Genomic DNA, 20150 nt, shown 5'->3' with positions numbered 1-20150 from the left:
AACTTGAATTTCGCCTTTTTTACTTTCCTTTTAACAGAATTAAAATGATGAAAAAGATTTCTTTAGTTCATTTTGCACTTTAAAATTACAATGTATAAAAAGAATAATGCCTAAAAAAGTTTATGTAACAAATATATCGTGAATTTATTCAAAATTACATGTAAAGTTCTATACTATAAAAATTGATATAATATTATGAAGTCACATTTAAATAACGTTGTCAGATTTTAAAAATGGTATGTACATCAAAGAAAAGTAAAACTAAAGTTTATATTTATATTTAATATCAATTAACACGAGAGGGTTATTTTAGAACATAACCTCAAAAACTCCTTGAGTTGAAAACAATTTATAACTATGCGAAAGATCTTTTGAGTCGTTTATTTGGTTAAACTATTACTGTGCGTAAGGAATAGTTTTAAGAATTCAACATGAGTAACTATCTTATGAATTTAGAGACAAAGTGCCCGAAAACTGTACATACCATTTGAGAACAACATGGACCCGTTTACTTGTAGCGATTCATTGTTAAATATATATAAATATGGACATAAATAGTTACTTAATTTTCGTATGATCATAAAAAAATCATAATGCTAGGACAACATATCAAAATTAATTAACATTGATAAATACGACACAAATCTGATATGAAATTATTAGGACAAAGGAGTGCATAGGTATTTTATTTTGGTTATGGTTACGTCTGCCCTGTTAAATCATTCAACAATTTTTCTCTTCTTACATGTGAAATTTCAATCAAGTTCCTATTATTTTTATTATTGCAAACTACAGACAGACGATAGAAACTAAGTTTACAACTACCATTATAGCTTATCACATTTTACTCCATAACAAAAGAAAAATTAATTATAATATACTGAAATAACTTCACAAAATGGTTCATTAATCATAAGGAAGCATAATCAAAAGTCCTTTGTTCACGGTGCAAGGATCAAAATCAGCTGATCAACACATAGTGTACGAGAGAGAGAGAGAGAGAGAAATTCGACGGGGTTATTTTTTGGTGGGTTGTGGAATTTTTCATAGTGAGGAGATTAATTGGATTTGGCCCTGATATAGGAATTGCTCCTCGGCAGGGCTGGGGTTGTGGTGATTGGTTTGGGGTTGTACGGTTTAAGGCTGAAGAAAGAAAAAAACGAATGATTATATGAACTTTGAAATAAAAAAGAAAGATTCTGCAAATAAAAACGGTTCTTTTCATGTTTTGGGGATATGGTACATAATTGTTTTTTGTTTTTTCTTCGTTTATCTAATTATTTGTTTATTATTTACTGCATTATTCCCTATCGTTGGCCATTTGGTAGTTAAACGCAGAAATCTGCAACACCGACGATTCGCGTATTGTCGAAATGTCCTGTTAACTGTTAAAAAATTATGTTCGTGGCGCCCTCTGCGTGTCTTGACTGCTTTGTTTATAGTTTGATTTTACGCTCAAAACGCCTCATAAGCCATTCTATTTTGGTTTACGATTATAACGCTCTGAACTTAAATGGAGTAGAAACGTGAACGTGATGGTCGTGAGTGCTTAGTGGAATGCACCCGAAATAACCTATATGAATGAGTTAGTTTAGCTCTATCCATCCTTCATTCATTTTTTATAACATTTAATATACTTGTATTTCTATGACAAATGCTATTACTTGTATCACGTCAAAAGAATACGTGAAAGCTATAGCGATGTGTTTGACATTTATCATCTGTTTACATCATTTTATCTTTTGTATTGTATTCCAAAATAAAACTGAAATTTTTTATTAAAAATATGTCTTAATCAAGTTATAAAAGTATTCATAAGATTACACCAAAGTTTAGAATTAGAATTGCTGTTGTAGAAACAATTAATATTTTGTCAATATCACTAAAAGAAATGACCACTCCTGAACAAGAAAATGTTTTGAACTACAATCAATCTGAAAGTAATAATGCACAATCTCCGCTTGATGTTTGTGAGTAAACAAATATATATGATAAAAAATTAATTTTTATAGTAGCCATTTGTTTTTTATTGTCTTTAAATGTGAAAAAAATATGGACTTAACAAATTCTTCTATTTTTGTAGCATATTCATATAGTGTTAACACAGCACATTCCGTTAGGGATTACATTATTTCGGAAGATTTGTTGGCTGGTCAACGAACCAATGGAAGAATGTCCAACATCCGAAGATTTTTCTGTTTATTTGTTACTTTTGATTTTTTGTTTACATCTCTGATGTGGATCATTTGTGTTATGGTAATTAGCTTATCGTTTTAATATTTTTATCAGTTACAGAGTAATATTCAATTATTTGAGACATAATTAAAACGTTAACAATGCATAATATTTCATTTTTAAAACAATATTTCCATTGTGCCCATTTTTCGCTTATGTATTTGTATTGAAAATATTTTATTTATTTGTAGTTAGATGGGCAGTATATCATTAAGGCATTAACAGAACAAGTGATACATTACAATATACAAACATCTCTATTTGATATTGTGTTAGTAGCTTTCTGCAGATTTTGTATGTTAACCATATTTTACGCAGCACTCTACAAAAGTCACTGGATTATAATATCAGTAAGTGTGTGATTTTGTTTCTGAAATATGATTTTTTCTAGAACATTCACTGGAACACCATTTAGGTCTCTTTTTATTACAATATCCAGTTGTTAACAGTAAATTTTTAAGCTAAGTGCTTGGTAAAAAACAATGTCTTGTGTCTTAATACATTATATTCATTATATAGTGTCTCACCATGTTTCTTTTACCCCATTAAAAATGTTACATCATTAGAAATACACTGCCAAGCATAAAATTAGAGTTACTTGAAAAATTTTTATGTTTCTTGATTTTTTTTTGGTTGTAATATAGTTTGCTTGAAAAAAAAATTCTATTTTTAATGTTTATTGAAAATAAATTTCACTTTGCTATGATTTTTGTTGAAACAAAAGAAATTTTAAGACCTTCAGTGGTGAGTATTCCCTCATCTGGCAATGATAACAGCTTACAAACAACAAAGCATGCTTTGTATCAAATTTTGGATCACTTTCTGTGGAAGATTGTTTCATTCCTGCACCAGTATGTTGGGAAGCTCTCTAGAATTTCTGGGGGCAAGCATATGTCTCCGTTAAGGTTTAAGTGTCTGAACTGTGCCAAACAATTAGCATTATTTGAATCTCTTGAAGAAATCTGTAATTATCTTAGTAATATGGGGCCGTGCATTATCATGCATAAAAGTTGCGTCGTCTCAAAGATTAAATATGAAAGGTACAACATGGTTTTCTAGAACCTCCATCAGGTACCATAACTGATACTTTACAAAATGGAATTTTCACGGCAATACACGCTGGAGTATATCTCTCGCCTCGTCATTATGACACTCTTTCACATACATATATCTGAGCTAGTAAGACAGAAACATAATTCATTGGAAAACAATGCAAGTGCTCTTGTGTAAAATTCAACTTAGCAATCTGGTGTTCTCGGGAAAATGGCAGATGATTGTGAATGGAAACTGTCGTGACTGCAAGGTTTCTCAAAGCACTAGAAACGAGAAAGAGAACAACTCCAGCTGCATTGTCCTGAACCAGGTCTTCTTTGTTAGTAATTCAATCTCTTCCTACTGCTGCCGTACTTGATGCACACTCGAGAGGCTTACACCAACCTTTCTCGCCGCCATAATTGAATTTATGATCATTGGAATACACTGACAGTGACATTACTACAAAAACAATTTGCAATTGACTTGAAATGATAGGGAAAAAAATGTGTTGATAATGGTTTTCAGGAATTTTTTTGAAGAGCCCTTTTTGTCGGAAAAACAGTAATAAAGATATTATTTGCTCCAAAATACAAATAATCATGCCAAAACAGGTTTTCTATATCACTTTCCAAAGTTGTAAAATTACTCCTTTGAGGTATCCAAGTCATTTGCTTAATATGAGCAGAGCATTCGCTCCGCTATCTCTAAGGCTTGCTCACAGAATCTACAGTATTTAATGGGGTAGTAACCTGTGAGAAGACCAACCACCTTATCAAAAAAATGCTATGTGAGAGGCCCTTTTTTATTTATTCAAGCAATCAACTAAGAAATTACTAATTTTATGCTTGGCAATATAACTGAATGGCCGAGAATGTAAAAATTTGTGTAAATAAGGTCAACTATTACTCCTGATTTCACATTATTCTTGAAGTATTGTTTTGATTGAAATAATCTCTAGCTTAAAACATTATTGCTTACAGATTACAACAGCTGGAACTTGTGGCTTTCTTATTGCCAAAGTGCTTTATTTTGATGTGAGTTGAGTAAAATAATAAATATATGACAAAAAATGATTAGTAATTGAATGTATTGAAATTTCAGTGGCCACATTCCTCTCAACCTGTATTTGAAGTATTGTTAGTTTTAGTATCATTCATCCTTGCCTGGGGCGAGGCCTGGTTTTTAGATTTTCGGGTTATTCCACAAGAAAATTATGCAAATAGATATGTTATAGGTAAGATGGTTACTAGTAAACTATTTTCCTCTTTAGTGTAGTAGTTTAATGTTATATTTTTGACATTTTCAGCTGGAGAGACTGAAAGAACTCCTCTTATAAGAAGTTACGTTCAAGGGCTTCCATCTGTTTATACTGAAAGCGTTGGTAATTTTTACTCTCCACAAGGATCCCCAGAAGGTTCCTTGTATAGAGTTGAACAAACAAACCCTCCAAGACTATACAATCCTGTTCGATTATCAAGGAAAGAGGTATATAATTCATCGTTAATAGTTTTTATTTTACTAAAACTAGAAAATTGCAGTTAATAATACAAAACTAGTTAATCCAGTCTAATTTTATTGATACTGATGTATCTAACTTATTATTCAAGTTACTGAACTATTCAAATGAAGTTTATCTTGCCACAATTTCTTGCAAATGCTTTTGTCTTTATGTGGTTATAAATTTATTTAAAAATATTTCACTACAATTTTAGCAGGTTTCAAATAAACTCTGTAATTCTATTCCGATTTCAATGATTTAAAATTCATTCGTATAATTTTACAATTTGATTAATATCTCTTATCTGATATTCAAGAAGTACATTATACTTTTAAAAAAGCTTTTAGGTATTTATAAGACAACATCCGATGGGTCAGGTGTTGTTCTTGTAACATGGTAAGTGTCTCTAAATCAAAAGCAGAAAGTTAACATGAAATAAATAGACTCTGTTAATACCATAGGGGTCTATAATGAAAGTAGTTCTTTGAGTAATCCTAATCCTAATCTTAAATATAGCGAGTATATCAACATATATGGTATAAAGTGCGGATTTTTCTTATTTAATGAACATTTTAGGAACATGATTACAAGAAGTTGGCCTCCGCTACCGTCGAGGAGGCGTGGAATCTATTTAAAAACAGTCTCTGGACACTTCACACTGAAAAAAATAATGATAAAATTTTCGTGTCTGCTGATCGTAATAATAAGAAAATATTTAAGTTACAGGTAAATTTTGATATTTTTATTCTAACTATTTGAGGTAATTTTAATTTTTTTAAGGCACTATGTACTAAGATTTGAATATTTGTAAGTTGTAAGAGGTTTTAGCAAATAAAATCTTTCAATATTCACTATTAAACAAATATCTGTCACTTTCATTTTTTTGCTAGATCATGTTTCTATCTTATTGTGTTTCTCCTATCCTCTGGTTTTCTATTTTCTTCTTTGTTCTCCTGTGTCAAAATTACAAGGTTTATTTTTTATATACATATTCCTACATACATAAAAAAAGTCTCTCCAGATATTACTAATTTTGTAATATATTGTTTATCCAATAATTATCTGTGTTTCACTCCCTAAGATTATTACTGATTTGGTTAGTTACTTATATTTACTCTTCTTGCAATATATTATTTCAATATGTCAGGTATGAAAATGCCCTCTTCATATTTCATTCATTTTCCATTACTGTAAGATGGTGCTAGAGGTGTCGGGAAAATAGTAATAAAAAAATTATTTGATTCCAGCTAATGAGTATTGATAACAACACCGTGTAGATTGTGCGGAGTGTTGGTTTGTCTTTCCAGAAGCCCTACCTCTATACTTAAAAAAATATATTTTCTGCGTAACTGTTCATCTCATTGTTTTACCTCCAATAATCATAGACCTTTCCCAAAAGCAATTTTTTCGTATTAACTTTTAACTACTCATTGGGGGTATCTGAGTATTTTGCTCAATATGGACAGAACATTTACTCTGCTGTCTCAACTGCTTGCTTACAGAATCTGCAGTATTTCTGAACTAACTAACTTATATTACCTGTACTTATTTTCATTTTTTTATCTATATATTTGTGTATAAAAATAGACATCAGAACATCTGGTTTTGTGAAATAGTAAAATTTCAATTTTCCAAATCTATTTTGCTTACCCAAAGCATTATTTTATATGAAATATTATTTTGCAATACATATCTATACTTTTACATAAATGCATGATTCAAAAAATGAAAAAGGGAGAAAAACTTATTTTTCAGTTCTAATAGAGCAAATAGAATGTAATTTAAAAAAACATTGGAAGATCTAAATCAAAAGTGGGAAAAGGTTCATGTTTTTTGTGAGATCCATAGGCCCTGGGCTCTGGTGAAGTTGTATCAATATACTTGCCCTCTGGTCCAGAGTAGGCCTAAGGATCGTACACAATAAACATGTGAATCTTTGTTTAATTTTTTTTTCTTATTACTCCTGGAAAGTACACTCCATATATAGACTAAAATAAAGAATGCATTGTTGAGATTTCATCGATTTCAATTGGGACTGAATGTATATATTAATCGATTTATGTTTGTTAGGCTGTAATTGATGCATCACCGCAATACCTTGTAGAAGAATTATATTATAAGGAATGTGACATGACAAAATGGAACACTTCCGTTAAAGAAACATATAAAATACAAACAATAGACGAATATACGGATATAACGTATACGATATCTAAAGATTCCGCCAAAGGTCTCGTATCCAGTAGAGATTTTGTAAACTTGAGACGTTTCACTAGAATGGACAATGCTTTTGTTATATTTTCCTGTAAAACAGAACACCCTTCTGTTCCTAAAGTAGACAAGATAACTAGGTAAGTTATTTTTTGTTTAATAATATAGTAATTGACTGATTTTGCCAAAAATAATTCATTTGTGTACAAAAACTAATAGTTGGTTACCAGGTGAATAAAAATGTAGTTATTGGCACATTTTTTGTTGCATTAAAAAATTCTCAACTAGAAGATTTATAAAAAAAGAAGAAGCAGTTAGCAAGATGGTTGTAGACATCAGTAATTAATGAAATAGTCCATGCAATAGAATCTTTAACTAAATAGGATTAAAACTAGTGGAATTTAAGTCATGTTTGATGCAGCAAATATATAGACTGCAATAATCAAAAATAATTACTATCTATAAGGAACGCTCTTCGTGTTCAACCAAATGGCTAGACAGTTCAATATGAAGGTATCTATACTCAAGATAAAGTCTATGACAATAAATAAAGAGCCATATGCAACTGAAACGAGAGCGGGACAGAAAATCTAGTCTGATATTAGTCAGGCCTGTGACTAGATGGGTACAAAGAAGAAGACAAAAGTGGAAGTCACAAGCATTCGAGCCAATTGCCAAAAGATCTGCTGGTATCTATTGACATCTTAAGATTGAGACTGAAGAAACTGGGGCTAGCTTTAAAATAAGTGGAAGAAGAAGAACTAATACTTATCTGGTAATGAGATGATTAAATTGTTTCTTTTAATTTATATTTTAAAAAATGGATTGTCTGTTAAAGCTTGGAAAATTTTATAAATATGGCAGTTTTTAGTGCCAACTATATTTATTTAGAGACTAAAAATAAAATGTTCTTTTGTTGAGGTTTTATTGGTTTAAAGGTATAATAAATAATATAATAAAAATTCCAAATACTAAAAGTGGCGAATGATATAATAAATTCTGAAAAATGTGCATAAAAAAATTTGTAACGGGCATTGTTATTGCAAATAGTTACATTTAATACGTTTATATTTTATAATATATTTTGTTTATTGTATTAGAGGGGAAAATGGTGCTGGTGGTTTCATAATAGAAGAATTCAAGAACGATCCAAATAAATGTACCTTCTATTGGATTCTCAATGTCGATCTAAAATTAGAGTGGGTTCCAAACCGTCTTTTAGTCAAAGAATTCTCTTCTATGATGTTCACATTCGTCGAAGAACTGCGACAATATCTTAGGACGAAAAAATCTTCAAGAAAATAGTATTTATAAGACTGATAATCATTTTTTTTTATTAATCTAATATTAGAGATATTGCCACCCTAAATATTTTTAAGTTTTTGTATATTTTTTAATCTGTTCAAAAAAAGTATCAAAGATCATGAGAATTATATATTATAGGAAAATCTCCAATTATACATCAAATATCCTCTACTTAACACTGTACAGATGGGCAAAACTAGCTTTTAAATGGCAACAATTAAATACTAATGAAGGCAACATGAACATTTGAAGGAGGCTGTAGAATCTACTGATTTCGGTACTGGTTTTTGTTTTCTACGGCGGTAATATTTTTAAAAATCGACCTAGCTTCACTAAAATGGACGACTGCATGTTTTTAAAGACTTTTTCACAAATTTGGTGTTATTTTTTTCTTCTAAATGCCAATACTTTAGTTTCTGTTGCATATTCAAGCTTCAGCGCCCTGTAGAAATGAATGAGGAGTTTAATTATTCCATAGATACTGAACACTATTTAAACTACCACTACACCAACTCTCGAAATCACACTGTCTGGCGCGCGTTTGTAGTGTGTTTACAGTTTACCTTACCTAATAATACTAACAAAGAAACTGGCCCGACACATGCAATAAACAAATTTGTTTTCCTGACTTAAAATATAACCACGCTTACCTGGGAAAAGTTAAATTCGGAAATAAATGATCCGCTTTTCCATAAACTGCACCATCACGAACCATTTTAACAATTAGGTCTGTGATTATAACCATAGATAAACCACATCCTATAGATATCCTATTTAAGTTCTCGTTTCAGCGCCATCTCTTGGTTAGTGAGCACTACTAAACGTACATGAAACAATAGTTTTCTTTCTGTTTTTTGCGGCATACTTCAAATTGAAATCTTTTATCCAGTTGCCGCCACGTCGAGCGAAACTGTTTGGGTTGATATTTCTGTGAAAAAAAATTAGTACTAACATTGTTTTTTGATATGGTTTGAGATTGTTCTAAATAGTATAAGTCCTAATTTAAAACTGACAGTCTTATATATGAAGGTCGTTTTATTATCAAAAGTTCATGAAAATAAATGTTCATTTTAAAGATTTATTAGAATAGTAAGTATCATGAACTCTAATTTTTTGAAATCAAGTTCTATTTTAAAGTTTTAGTTCTTAACCGATTTTTTAAAAACGTAAGTCTTAATTTTACACATTATTTTTAACCATTTCATCAACATTTCTATTTAGAGCACTGAGTATTTGTTTTACGAGCCTCGGTCTTAAACAAGCAAGTCCTAAGTTTAAATAACATTTTCAGGAGTTCTGGAAATTTTGAATGTCAATAGAATTATATAGGACTATCCAAATAAACGAAATTAATCATATTTAAAAAAATAACCTCCAAATTACACGATTTGAAGATCATCAAGTTCTTAATTAAGTCTTTTATTTTACAAGCATCAGTTCTAAAGAAATATTTTACAAACTACTTAAGTTCTAGTTCTATTATCAAGAGTTTCAGTAACTTCACGATCGTTTTGGTTGATACAACTCTATTGGAAAGTTGGTCTTTTTTGTGCTCTTAACAGCATAAATTTAAATACATTTCGCATTATTTGATTATTTTGCCAAGATATATTCTCACTGGAATCAAATTTCTATATTGAAAATTAGAAAACAAATTTGATATCTTTTTAACCACCCCAACAACAACAACAAATTGCTTGTACGTTTTGCAATATTGTACATGAACCACTTAGGGGTTGACGTTGGTTAGGGTATTGTGGGTTGGGTTAATAAACTTGTTACATTCCCAATAAATTAAATTGAATTAAATAATTGTTGTTATTGTATCTTAAATGACTGGATATCGAACTAGGAGCAAAATATTTTGGTTGACAATCCAACATTTGTTTCTTATTTATTTTTCAAAAAAAAAACTTCACTAATATTCATTTGTTTATAACATTAAACACTTTTTTAAGCTTATAAAAAACTGTTTATTTCAAAGGGTTGTAAGCATAAACTAACCTCATTTATTATTGAATAATCAAACTGGTGTTGAGAAAAATTCAAGTTGCTATGTGAGAATACCTTATAATTTTTTTTAATTCAAGAATATTTAAAAACCTTCTGATAGTTTTTGACTGTTTCTTAAAAAAATTTTTGGGAAATGCTATATATATATATATATATTTATATGTAACAGTTAAGATTCGTTCTCAGTTAATTTTAATTTTGACTAGGGAAAATTAGTTCTAACAAACATCTCTATTTAAAACTAGTTTTTACTAATCAAACTAGAGTTAACTACATCTATTTATTGGGTAGTGAAAACTAGTGTCGATTGAAATGAAAGTTTATAGTATTAGAGGTCTAACTTCACCGGATGTATTTCTACCATTGTTCAGGTTCAGGTGGATGGCAAGGCTTCGTAAGATGCACCTGGAAAAAATCTTGTGTTTCTAATCGCGGTTTGTACAAAAAATAATAATATGCCCCGGTAGTTTATTTTAAAAATTCTGATTTTTAAATGTTCCACTAGAATAAAATTTTAAATCAATACATTTTTCAACTGGAAACTGTTTTCCATTAGTAGAATTCTCCAGTTTCAACTGAAAATTTTATTAAATGAAAAAAAAACTAGTAAATTCTAGTATATGTAAAAAATGCCGAGGATATTAGTAAACATTAGTTTTGACTAGTGAAAACAAGTTTTGGCGACAACGTATTTTCGGTTTTGTAATTAGTAAAATAAAACACTTTTTTTAACAAAGAATAGTTTTTAATCAATTATATATTTTCAATTTTTCTCAATGAACTTTTGCAATCATTATTTCAGCTTCATGATTCCGCGCCCAGCAAATTTCTGGTCCTTATCAACAAAAAACTTAACCAGGTACTATTGAAGATCATCGTTAGTTTGACCATTCAAAGAATTCTGCAAACTTCGAAATAAACTCTAATCAGATGGTGGCAGATCATGGCTGTATGGGGGATTTGTCATCACTTCCCAACCTCCAATAGTTTTCCACGAGTGGCCAAAGATGTGTGGATCACTAAACCTTTCCGATTTGACAATTCTGCCCATTTTTATTTGATTGTTTCATCCAGTTTTTTTTTTGTTGTTTTTCAGTTTTCGATGTGGTTTCTGCTGGTTCATCGTGTTTGCTCTATGACCGTTTTCGAACTATGTTACTGTACAGAATTCATTATTCATTACCAGTGATGATTCCTTTCAAGAAGGGTCGGTTTGTGTTGAATGAATTTCTTTCAATTCGTGAGTATCCAAATATCAAGCTTCTTAAGTAACCCAAGACATTTTAAGTGTTTTTCATTTATGCTGTGCGATACATGTAGTCTCTTCGCAACCTCACGCACTACTTGCTTCTGAAGTGACCAGTATCACGTGACAAAGGGCACAAAGTACAGCACGAACATAAGTTATTCAAAACATAAAGCAACGATCTCTATCAGTAAAAAGCGAAAGTACTTAGTTGCCAACCTTATAGAATAAGGTTATGAAAACTAATCTTCCCTTGTCAAAACTAGAATTAACTGAAAACGGATTTTAACTGTCAGATATATACCAAAAACGATGAGAAGTTCCGTATTTAGTAACATTCATCACTCAATAGTTGGTGAGAGTGTTTTACATATTTAGAATATCTACAGTATCTAAAAAATGATAACTGTTATATTAAATGTAAAAAAATAATCCCACACACTGTCTCGAAGCAAATCGACTCACTATTCTCTAATTAATTGTTGATTTCTTTCATACTTGTTATTATTATTGATAAAAATTGATTGTTATGTCACTTGGGTCAGCTATTCATACTTTATATTTAATTCTATATACCATTAAGATTTCGTTTATATAATAAAATCTAAAATATAGAAAGACTAATAATTAATTGTTAATGTTATTTGATAAGTGACTTTTTTCATTCTTCTCAATATTTTCAAACATTAACAATTTCATTGTCTTTCTATAAGTTATCTAGGTTAAGTTCATATTCATTTCGATATAACATGTGTAAGCCCTTCGCTACTTATATTTATATTGTTAACAAACATGTTATGTATTTTAATCACCCATTTTTTCAATTTTGCCCTTTTTATTTATCATAACAAAGGTATAAATTGAAGCCTGTTACCTAATGAAACATATCTAAGTAGTTTGTACTCTATGTATGTATGTGGGTATTAGAGTGGTATGTACCAGTACCTGCCGCGATATTAGGGATCTCAGTCTTTAAATCTGATCTAGGACTCTTTTAAGAATATTCACAATGTGGTATGGCTGTAGTTGACAGAGATCTTTGTCTTCCATTTCATATGTTCCCAGATGTAGTACTCTGAAGTTCCATAGTGTCGCACACTTTGAGAGGATATTTGTACTCTTAATATATTTCCTTCTCCTCTCTGGTATCATAAATGATCCTAATTTGTTACTGTTGCCGCCTAATGACTTATTTCATCAATCAAAATTGTAAATGCTATAGCGGGAATGAGCATGTTAAAATAGCCTTCGCCTAAATGTTTATTCGGAAGTGGTTATTAGTAAGATCATATTGAGAAACCTCTTAAACTGAATTAACAGATCCCTAAACTTTTTCTAGGGTCTCTATGTTTAAAAACGTTTATTTTGCTGTAAGATTTTCTCCAAAAAAATACAGGTGCTTTTTTATTGAGAAAATAGACTGATTTTGTTCACATTTTAGGGATAAAAATTGGATTCAAATTTTTTTTCATTTTTCAATAATTTTTATATACATATATATATAATCGAATCAACATGTACCACATACTGGTTTACAGTTATTTTCTATATACACATATTATCCATTCTTTGTTTTTGCTTCTCTCCCTGTAGTGCCTCTTTTCTCATGTATAGTACCAAATATTTTACCCCTTGTTGCTTTAGGTCTTCTTCTTTTCGTTTTTTTGTCTAATTTTGCTTCCCATACTTTCTTCACTTATCTTGAATCTTCCATTCTTTGTAAATGACCCACCAACTGAACTGTCTTCGCTCAATGATCTAGATCTTGTCGTACTTGGTCATTGTTAATCTATTCTTTTTGGATCTCCTTTCGCCTAAGATATTTCATCTTAGTAGCTTGCTATGCATTTTTTGTCTATTAGTGAGAGTCCATATTTCACATCCGTAAGTCAATATCGGTCCATAAATTGTTTTATAGACATTCAGTTTTTTATACGTTATTTATTTAGCAGGCAGTTGTTTATGCTGTAATATGAGTTTGAAACATTTTTATTTCAGTAGTTGTTTAGAAGACGATTCAATAATTTTATAGTTATAGTTATAAAAGTCATAGTAGACAGATCTTACATATCGTGTATTGTTTCCATTCTTTCGAATACTATTTTTAGACTAGAACAGGCTCAAACATTGAAAAAAAAACTGTTCCCACGTTTTTTATAATAATTATTTCCAATACATTTCTAATAAAAATTGAGATTATAACAAAAAAAAATGATTTGGGTTTTTATGTTCAACAAAATAGAACATGAAAGACTCAAGGGTCAAGATGGAGCACTTTAACCAAGAAATCAATTACATTTTTAGTTGGAGTAGCACACGAAAATGGAAAGTAAAACTTTCTGTGCTCTATTCTGAACTTTTGAGTCTCTATGTTCAATTTTGTTAATGAATTCTGGAAAAATAAATGTGCCCTAAAATAATAATTATTTATTATTAATGAAATGGTATCGTAGAGTATTTTGGGACTATCTTATATTTAAGTAATGTACAAAAACATGGGGAAAATAGTTTATTCAATGTTCGAGCTTGTTCCGGTCTGAACAAGACAATGACTAAAAATTAAAATAAATTTTTGGGTCCAATTTTGATCCCAAAAATCTGAAAAAAAATTAGGGTGTTTAGTCGATAAAAAAGGGCACCTCCATGAATTTCTACAGATATTTTAGAACTAATCGTAGCAAAAAAAATTTCGATCAAATATTTTTTCAAGCATAGAATTGAGTTTTAGGGTCTGGAAATTTGGTTACCTCTTGATCAGCTAGACCTGAATAAATATTCAGATCAAAAAAATTTCAACACACTTAGTTTTACTAAAATTATGATTATTTTTTGGGTAGTATTAGTACATTGAATCTTCTGATATGTTTTGTCTCTACTTATATTCTACTATATTTCTCAATTATTTATTTGTATTAATAATCTGAGAGAATAAAGCTAAGTAAGCCTAGATCCTAATGTTCGTTTTGCATTTACTTAAAACATATATCGATTATTTTGTATAAAAATGTAAAGACTGTGATTGTAAAATAAAATTGAATTCTTTATATAACCTATTCCAATTTTACCTTTTTTTACCACTGAAATAAAACTATAATTTATTTTTCAAGAAGTGTAAGTCTTCTATGAAAATTAAGACAAATTATCCCCAAATATAAATAAAAGAGTCGTAGAAGTAAAAAGTTCAAGAAGTATAAGTTTCGACGGTACTATAGGTAAACTTACACAACATTCAATGCCTGATCATTTCGAGAAAATAAACTCGTTTTAAATTTATAAAAATGGGAATGGCAAGATTCATATGGGCTTTAGAATCTAATGCCCTTTTTGAATATCTTCAATATTTTGATACTAAAAACGATTTGTTTCCCTGCACCGCGAGTTGAAATGGAAACCTGCTAACAATATGCTACTCTATTACTATACTTTTTTTATTTTGATAAAACTATTATTTCCGTCGGTAACAATATGTTGGATGGAATATTTAGAAAAACTGTTACGATTTTAATAACTTTATTTCCATCTAATTTTATTTTTTACAAAAGTTCAGGTTAATTTATTCGAGTCCGTTTTCAGTTCGTATGTTTTCGGTGATTTATTTATCTTGAGTTGGAAACCAAGAGGCACACGCTTCACTAGCTATCTCGCACATTGCTGATAAAGCTTTTCCAGCATTTTCAAAATCTGTAAATAAAATTTTAATTAGCAAAATATGTTTTTACAACTAAAACAGAAGAATTACATAAGGTGGATATGCGGATGAACGTTTGCAAGTAAATGAATCAAGACAATTAAAATATGAAATGAGTACATTAAAAGGAAATACAAAGTAACCATAAGCAATCATGGAAAGTACTACTGGAGGAGTTTTGTTGCTGGTGTTAGTATAAAATTGATGGAAATAATGGAAAACATTTATATTAAGGTATATAAAAGAGTTTACATCTAAGAGTGGGGACCCAACGAGGACCATCGGGCATAGCATAGTACCCTTGCTCTACCTTGCGCTTGGGCCATCGCATTTTTGTACCAGTTACGTCAGAACTGGCGTCCTATAAACATGGATTTTCCAACATCTTCTTCAGAAGAGGAAGATATCCTTATGAAATAAAGTGCTGAAAATTGGTATCTGTATAAAGATAGACAAAACAGCAATTTACAACAAAAAAGTATGTTGTATGGAGAATTTCATTTATATAAAGATTTAATAAAATATCAGATCGTTTTTTGACTATACGCGGTGTAATGGTCGGCATTTTGATGTTCATAGTTAATTGTGGGCGGCCAAGGGGCCGTTGAGCACATGGGCCTTGAGAAGCCAATTAAGTGCTTTGGCTTAAACCCTTTGATGTTATTAGGCAAGTTGTGAGTCTCGTCACGTATGAGTGCTTAGCACTCACAGATGACTTGGTCCGCGGTTTCATCCTCCTCCATGCACCAACGGCACTCCGGATCCTCCGCGATGCCCATGGTGCGGAGATATCGTCTTAATTGGCAGTGTCGCCTGTTTAGTTTGCGTGTGAGACGCACAAGGTCCATCTATGTCTTCGCTTGTCCTATGCCAGGTGTCTCTATCCTTCTCTGCCTTAGCCACACCAAGGATGGGTTCTGGCCGATCCCAGTCTGCCTTGATATTACCATACATTTCAAATACCGTGTGTTACTTTTTTTCTGTGAGCGAAGCTTTGATTCAATGTTATGGTCGGAGCAAATGTTTATGTCGAAAAGTTTACAGAAAATTTCAATACTAATAATGAAGGAATTCATTTTGTTGTATCTTATATTAAATTGCATTTTGTATATCTACCATTATTTCCTGTCGTCCGTTTTCCAAATATAGATCCATTGAAAGGTGGTCTTCTATAAGCTGCATCTGAAGAAGATATGACTCCAAACATGACTATAGCTACCACGAAAAATATAGCCAGGGTCCTTTGAAGTTTGCTGTTCATATCTGAAACAAAATATACTGAATATTATACTGTTTACACCAACACTAAAAATTATACTGTCTGACGCGCGTTTCGATAACCAAGTTATCGTCTTCAGAGACTGAAGATAAACTGTCTCTGAAGACGATAACTTGGTTATCGAAACGCGCGCCAGACAGTATAATTGTTAGTGTTGATGTAGTGGTGGTGTGAACAGTGTATTCAGTATGAATATCACCATCGGTCCTAGCAGTTGGAATACAGCTTCTTTTTGAAAAAAAAATGAAAAACTTTTATTCGAAATTCCGTTAAAGATGTTAATGATTCTAATAACGAATGTTATAAATTATATCCTATAGTTTTAATTATTCTATTACTGATTTTATATTTAACATTTTCTTCATCGAATTTATTATTTTTTTAACTTGTTAATTATCTTACACTAATTTTTATTATAGGTTGAGTGTATCAGTCCGAATGTTTTGAAGCTGAGGCTTATCCATTATTTTATACTTGTCTTTTTATTTAATTAGATCTTTAGTGATCAACCCACCACATTGAAACCCTATTCCAGTTGAAGATGTTGATGATCAGTCTGGTTTTTCCTGGTACTTTCTCTTTAGAAGGTTTGATTAAATGCAATTGGTTATTTATAATTGTTAACAGAATGAATTATCGATAAATGTTTCTTTCCTATTCTTCCTAAAATCTCCATAGCTGCTTTCAACTAATTCAATTTAATCTTCATGGTGCCTGTTTTCTTTCAAAGATTTCTTGCATTTTTGATCTTATCGACATTATTTTCCATTATTTCATATTTTTCTTATGATGTCCTCTTCTTCTTGCTCTTGTCACTTAGATTTTGGAATGGCCCCTTTTGCCAATTTATCAAGACAAACAGTGATGCTTGTCTATTTATCTTGATTAATAATGATTAATGTTATATAGGGGTTAGTATTTTCATAGAACTGGATTTTATAATGCTTTATATTATTGATTACAAATCTTAAAGTGCGAAAATATTAGGTATAACTGATATTGAATTAGCTGCTGAATTATGCTAACCAAATACAACTTTTCAAATTTTAATAGTCGTGTATTGAATAGTGAAACTTTCTAAAATCAACAAATAAAGTTTAGACGTCTAAAAAATCTTATAGAAAATGAATATTTTGATAAAGGGAAACAGAAATACTTACTTGGAAGTATTAGTTGATATTTCAACACTAAAGAACGGCGGAGACTGAATATCTGTGAAAAATATCACAACTTTTATAGTTTAGAGTGTTGTAGAGCATGCTCGATGAAAACTTGGGTTTTGATGTTTGTAATTAAGATTCCATTTGCTGTCATATTTGAAAGTTAATTCGATAAATTATCGTGAATTTCCCTCGGTGAGCATGTTTCAATTCCCGTCTAATAAATTGAGTTATTCTACAGTAACCATTTTCTGCTGTGTCCAATAAATGTTTGTTCATTGCTCGAAAATAAATTGCATTTTTCAGAAACATTGTCACAATGTTATACAAGATGTCCCCAAAAATTTGGACAAATCAAAATAGTATTCCCCAATAAGTCTACTAACGCAAAATTTATAATCTAACAGAATACACTGAGAAAAGTTTTCTATACATCTACTGGAATTAAATGTGTAGTAGAACTTACGAGGATGGTCAATGAAGTACCTGGCCAAAACTCAAATTTTTCCACATGTTCTTCCTTTAGCTCCATACACTTCTCCCAGCGATGTTCAATAAGTTTGATATCCTTGTTATAATAAGAATCCTCAAGCTCCTCAAAATAGTCATTATCTGCCAACATCACCTGTTCATTGTTGGAAAATCTTAAAACATCAAGTCTGGGAACAGAAAATAATCCGAAGTGGCTAAATCTGGCGAATATGGTTCATGAGATAGGAAGTCAAACTTTAATTCATTGATTTTGGCCATTGTAATAACGGATATGTGAGCTGATGTATTGTCTTAATGAAACACTTTCTTCTTAGCCAAATGCGGCCGTTTTTGTTTGATTATATCGCTCAATCGTTACAATAAGTTCGCATAATACTCTCCGTTGATAGATTTTCCTTCTTCAAGATAGTTAATGCAAATTCTACCACGCTCATCCCAAAAAAAAAGACGCCATAACCTTGCCTGCAGATGGAACGATTTTTGCCTTCATCGTAGCCGGTTCCCTTTTTCATTCTATTGTTTTGATTGTTCTTTTGTTTTAAGTGTGAAGTGATGGAGTCACGTTTCATTCGTGGTAATGAAACGGCGCAAAAATTGGGCTCTATTACTGTGAAACATCTTAATGACGCTGTTTTTGTTCCATTGTGAGCAAACGCGACAACTAGCTTGCGCAAAGCTTTCTCATTTCCAAATTTTCAGTTTACAAACGATATTCCGCCCTTTTTGAAATGTCTACTATATCTTCTAGCTAGCGCACTTTCAGTCGACGATAATCCAATACTGCATTATGGAATTTCTTCAACGTTTTTGGAGTCGTCACCTCATTTGGTAGACCACTGCGATGCTGGTCGTACGGCCTCATTTAAACTCTGCTACCCAATATTTTACTGTTGATAATTAAGGAGCAGTATCTCCCAAAAAAGAATGTAGTCCATTTTTTCCATGTTTACAAATTCATTGAAAACGTTCACTATTGATGGCTGCCGAACAAATACTAAACAACTTGACGTCTTCAAACTTGTAACATAAGCTGTATAGATTGTGTACTTTTCATACAGTGGTATTTTTAAACAAATACCGCCATCTCTAGTTCAGCCCAAATACTTCTGGCACCATCTTCGTACCTAGAATGTTTTTCTAATATCTTATTTTTTTTAATCCGTCTTTTCGCATTTTGCTTCAGTAAGTTTTGGCTTCTCACCACTTATGGATTCTTTTTCTGTCTTTTTAGTATTGGATTTATCTTAATATTTGTAATTTCCCAAATATGGCTGCCAAACAAATACTAAACAACATGGCGTCTTCAAACTTGAAACATATACTGTACAGATTGTGTACTTTCTAATACCGTGGTATTTTTCAAGCAACTATCGCCATCTCTAAGTAATGCCAGGTACTTCTGGGACCATCCTCGTATGCATGAAAAAAATCATTAAAATACTTCATCAAACGGGTTTTAACGCTTAATAATTCTTCATATACGATATATTATATTTGAAACAAGAAAATATTTATTTTTCTCAGTGTGGAAGAACGAGGCTGTTCCCTTAGTGTATTATATTGTACTTTTCGCTGATACTTTCCAAACTAAGTTGACGTTTTTGTGGAGTTTCTAGGGTTTCCACAATTACTAGTTTTGTTTCGAAAATAATTTCGAAAGAAGAAAACTAATACTTTCCTCCCTATACCCCTCTATGAAACATCAAACTTTTGTTTCGAAATTATTAAAAAAAAATTCTGTGAAATCAGAAACTATCAAAAAATATATTTGACGTACCTCTTATTTTCATTAATATTGTAATGTTTTTCTTATGTAAACGGCATTTAAGACACTAAACACTATCACTATCCACTAGATTATCCGACAACACTATTTACTAAACTATGCACACTTATATAATTTATTTAAATTTACCGTTTGAGTTATTCTGGATTATTCCGAGGTGCTTCCACAATAATTTTTACCTGCTATTTTGGATTCAAACCCT

At 30.9% G+C, this 20150-nt stretch overlaps 2 protein-coding genes across 2 annotated transcripts; one reads left to right on the top strand and one right to left on the bottom strand.

Moving 5' to 3' along the window:
* The first annotated feature begins 1673 nt into the window (after positions 1–1673).
* On the top strand, positions 1674–14590 carry LOC130445024 (steroidogenic acute regulatory protein-like). Its single transcript, XM_056780488.1, has 9 exons — positions 1674–1970; positions 2084–2256; positions 2427–2585; positions 4251–4304; positions 4372–4504; positions 4577–4755; positions 5345–5494; positions 6839–7119; positions 8080–14590. Exons 1-9 carry the CDS (start codon positions 1892–1894, stop codon positions 8282–8284), a joined length of 1413 nt encoding a protein of 470 aa, XP_056636466.1. The 5' UTR covers positions 1674–1891; the 3' UTR covers positions 8285–14590.
* A 456-nt stretch (positions 14591–15046) lies between these two features.
* Positions 15047–17698, bottom strand: LOC130445023 (SIFamide-related peptide). The gene is made up of 3 exons (XM_056780487.1): positions 17671–17698; positions 16348–16494; positions 15047–15224 (listed from the first exon to the last, which is right to left on the bottom strand). Exons 2-3 carry the CDS (start codon positions 16490–16492, stop codon positions 15136–15138), a joined length of 234 nt encoding a protein of 77 aa, XP_056636465.1. The 5' UTR covers positions 16493–16494; positions 17671–17698; the 3' UTR covers positions 15047–15135.
* Positions 17699–20150: the final 2452 nt, after the last annotated feature.

This window comes from Diorhabda sublineata, chromosome 6, assembly GCF_026230105.1.
Source record: "Diorhabda sublineata isolate icDioSubl1.1 chromosome 6, icDioSubl1.1, whole genome shotgun sequence".
Taxonomy (NCBI): Eukaryota; Metazoa; Arthropoda; class Insecta; order Coleoptera; family Chrysomelidae; genus Diorhabda; species Diorhabda sublineata.
The sequence above is the reverse complement of the archived record's forward strand: the minus strand, read 5'-3'. Positions and strand labels throughout refer to the sequence as shown.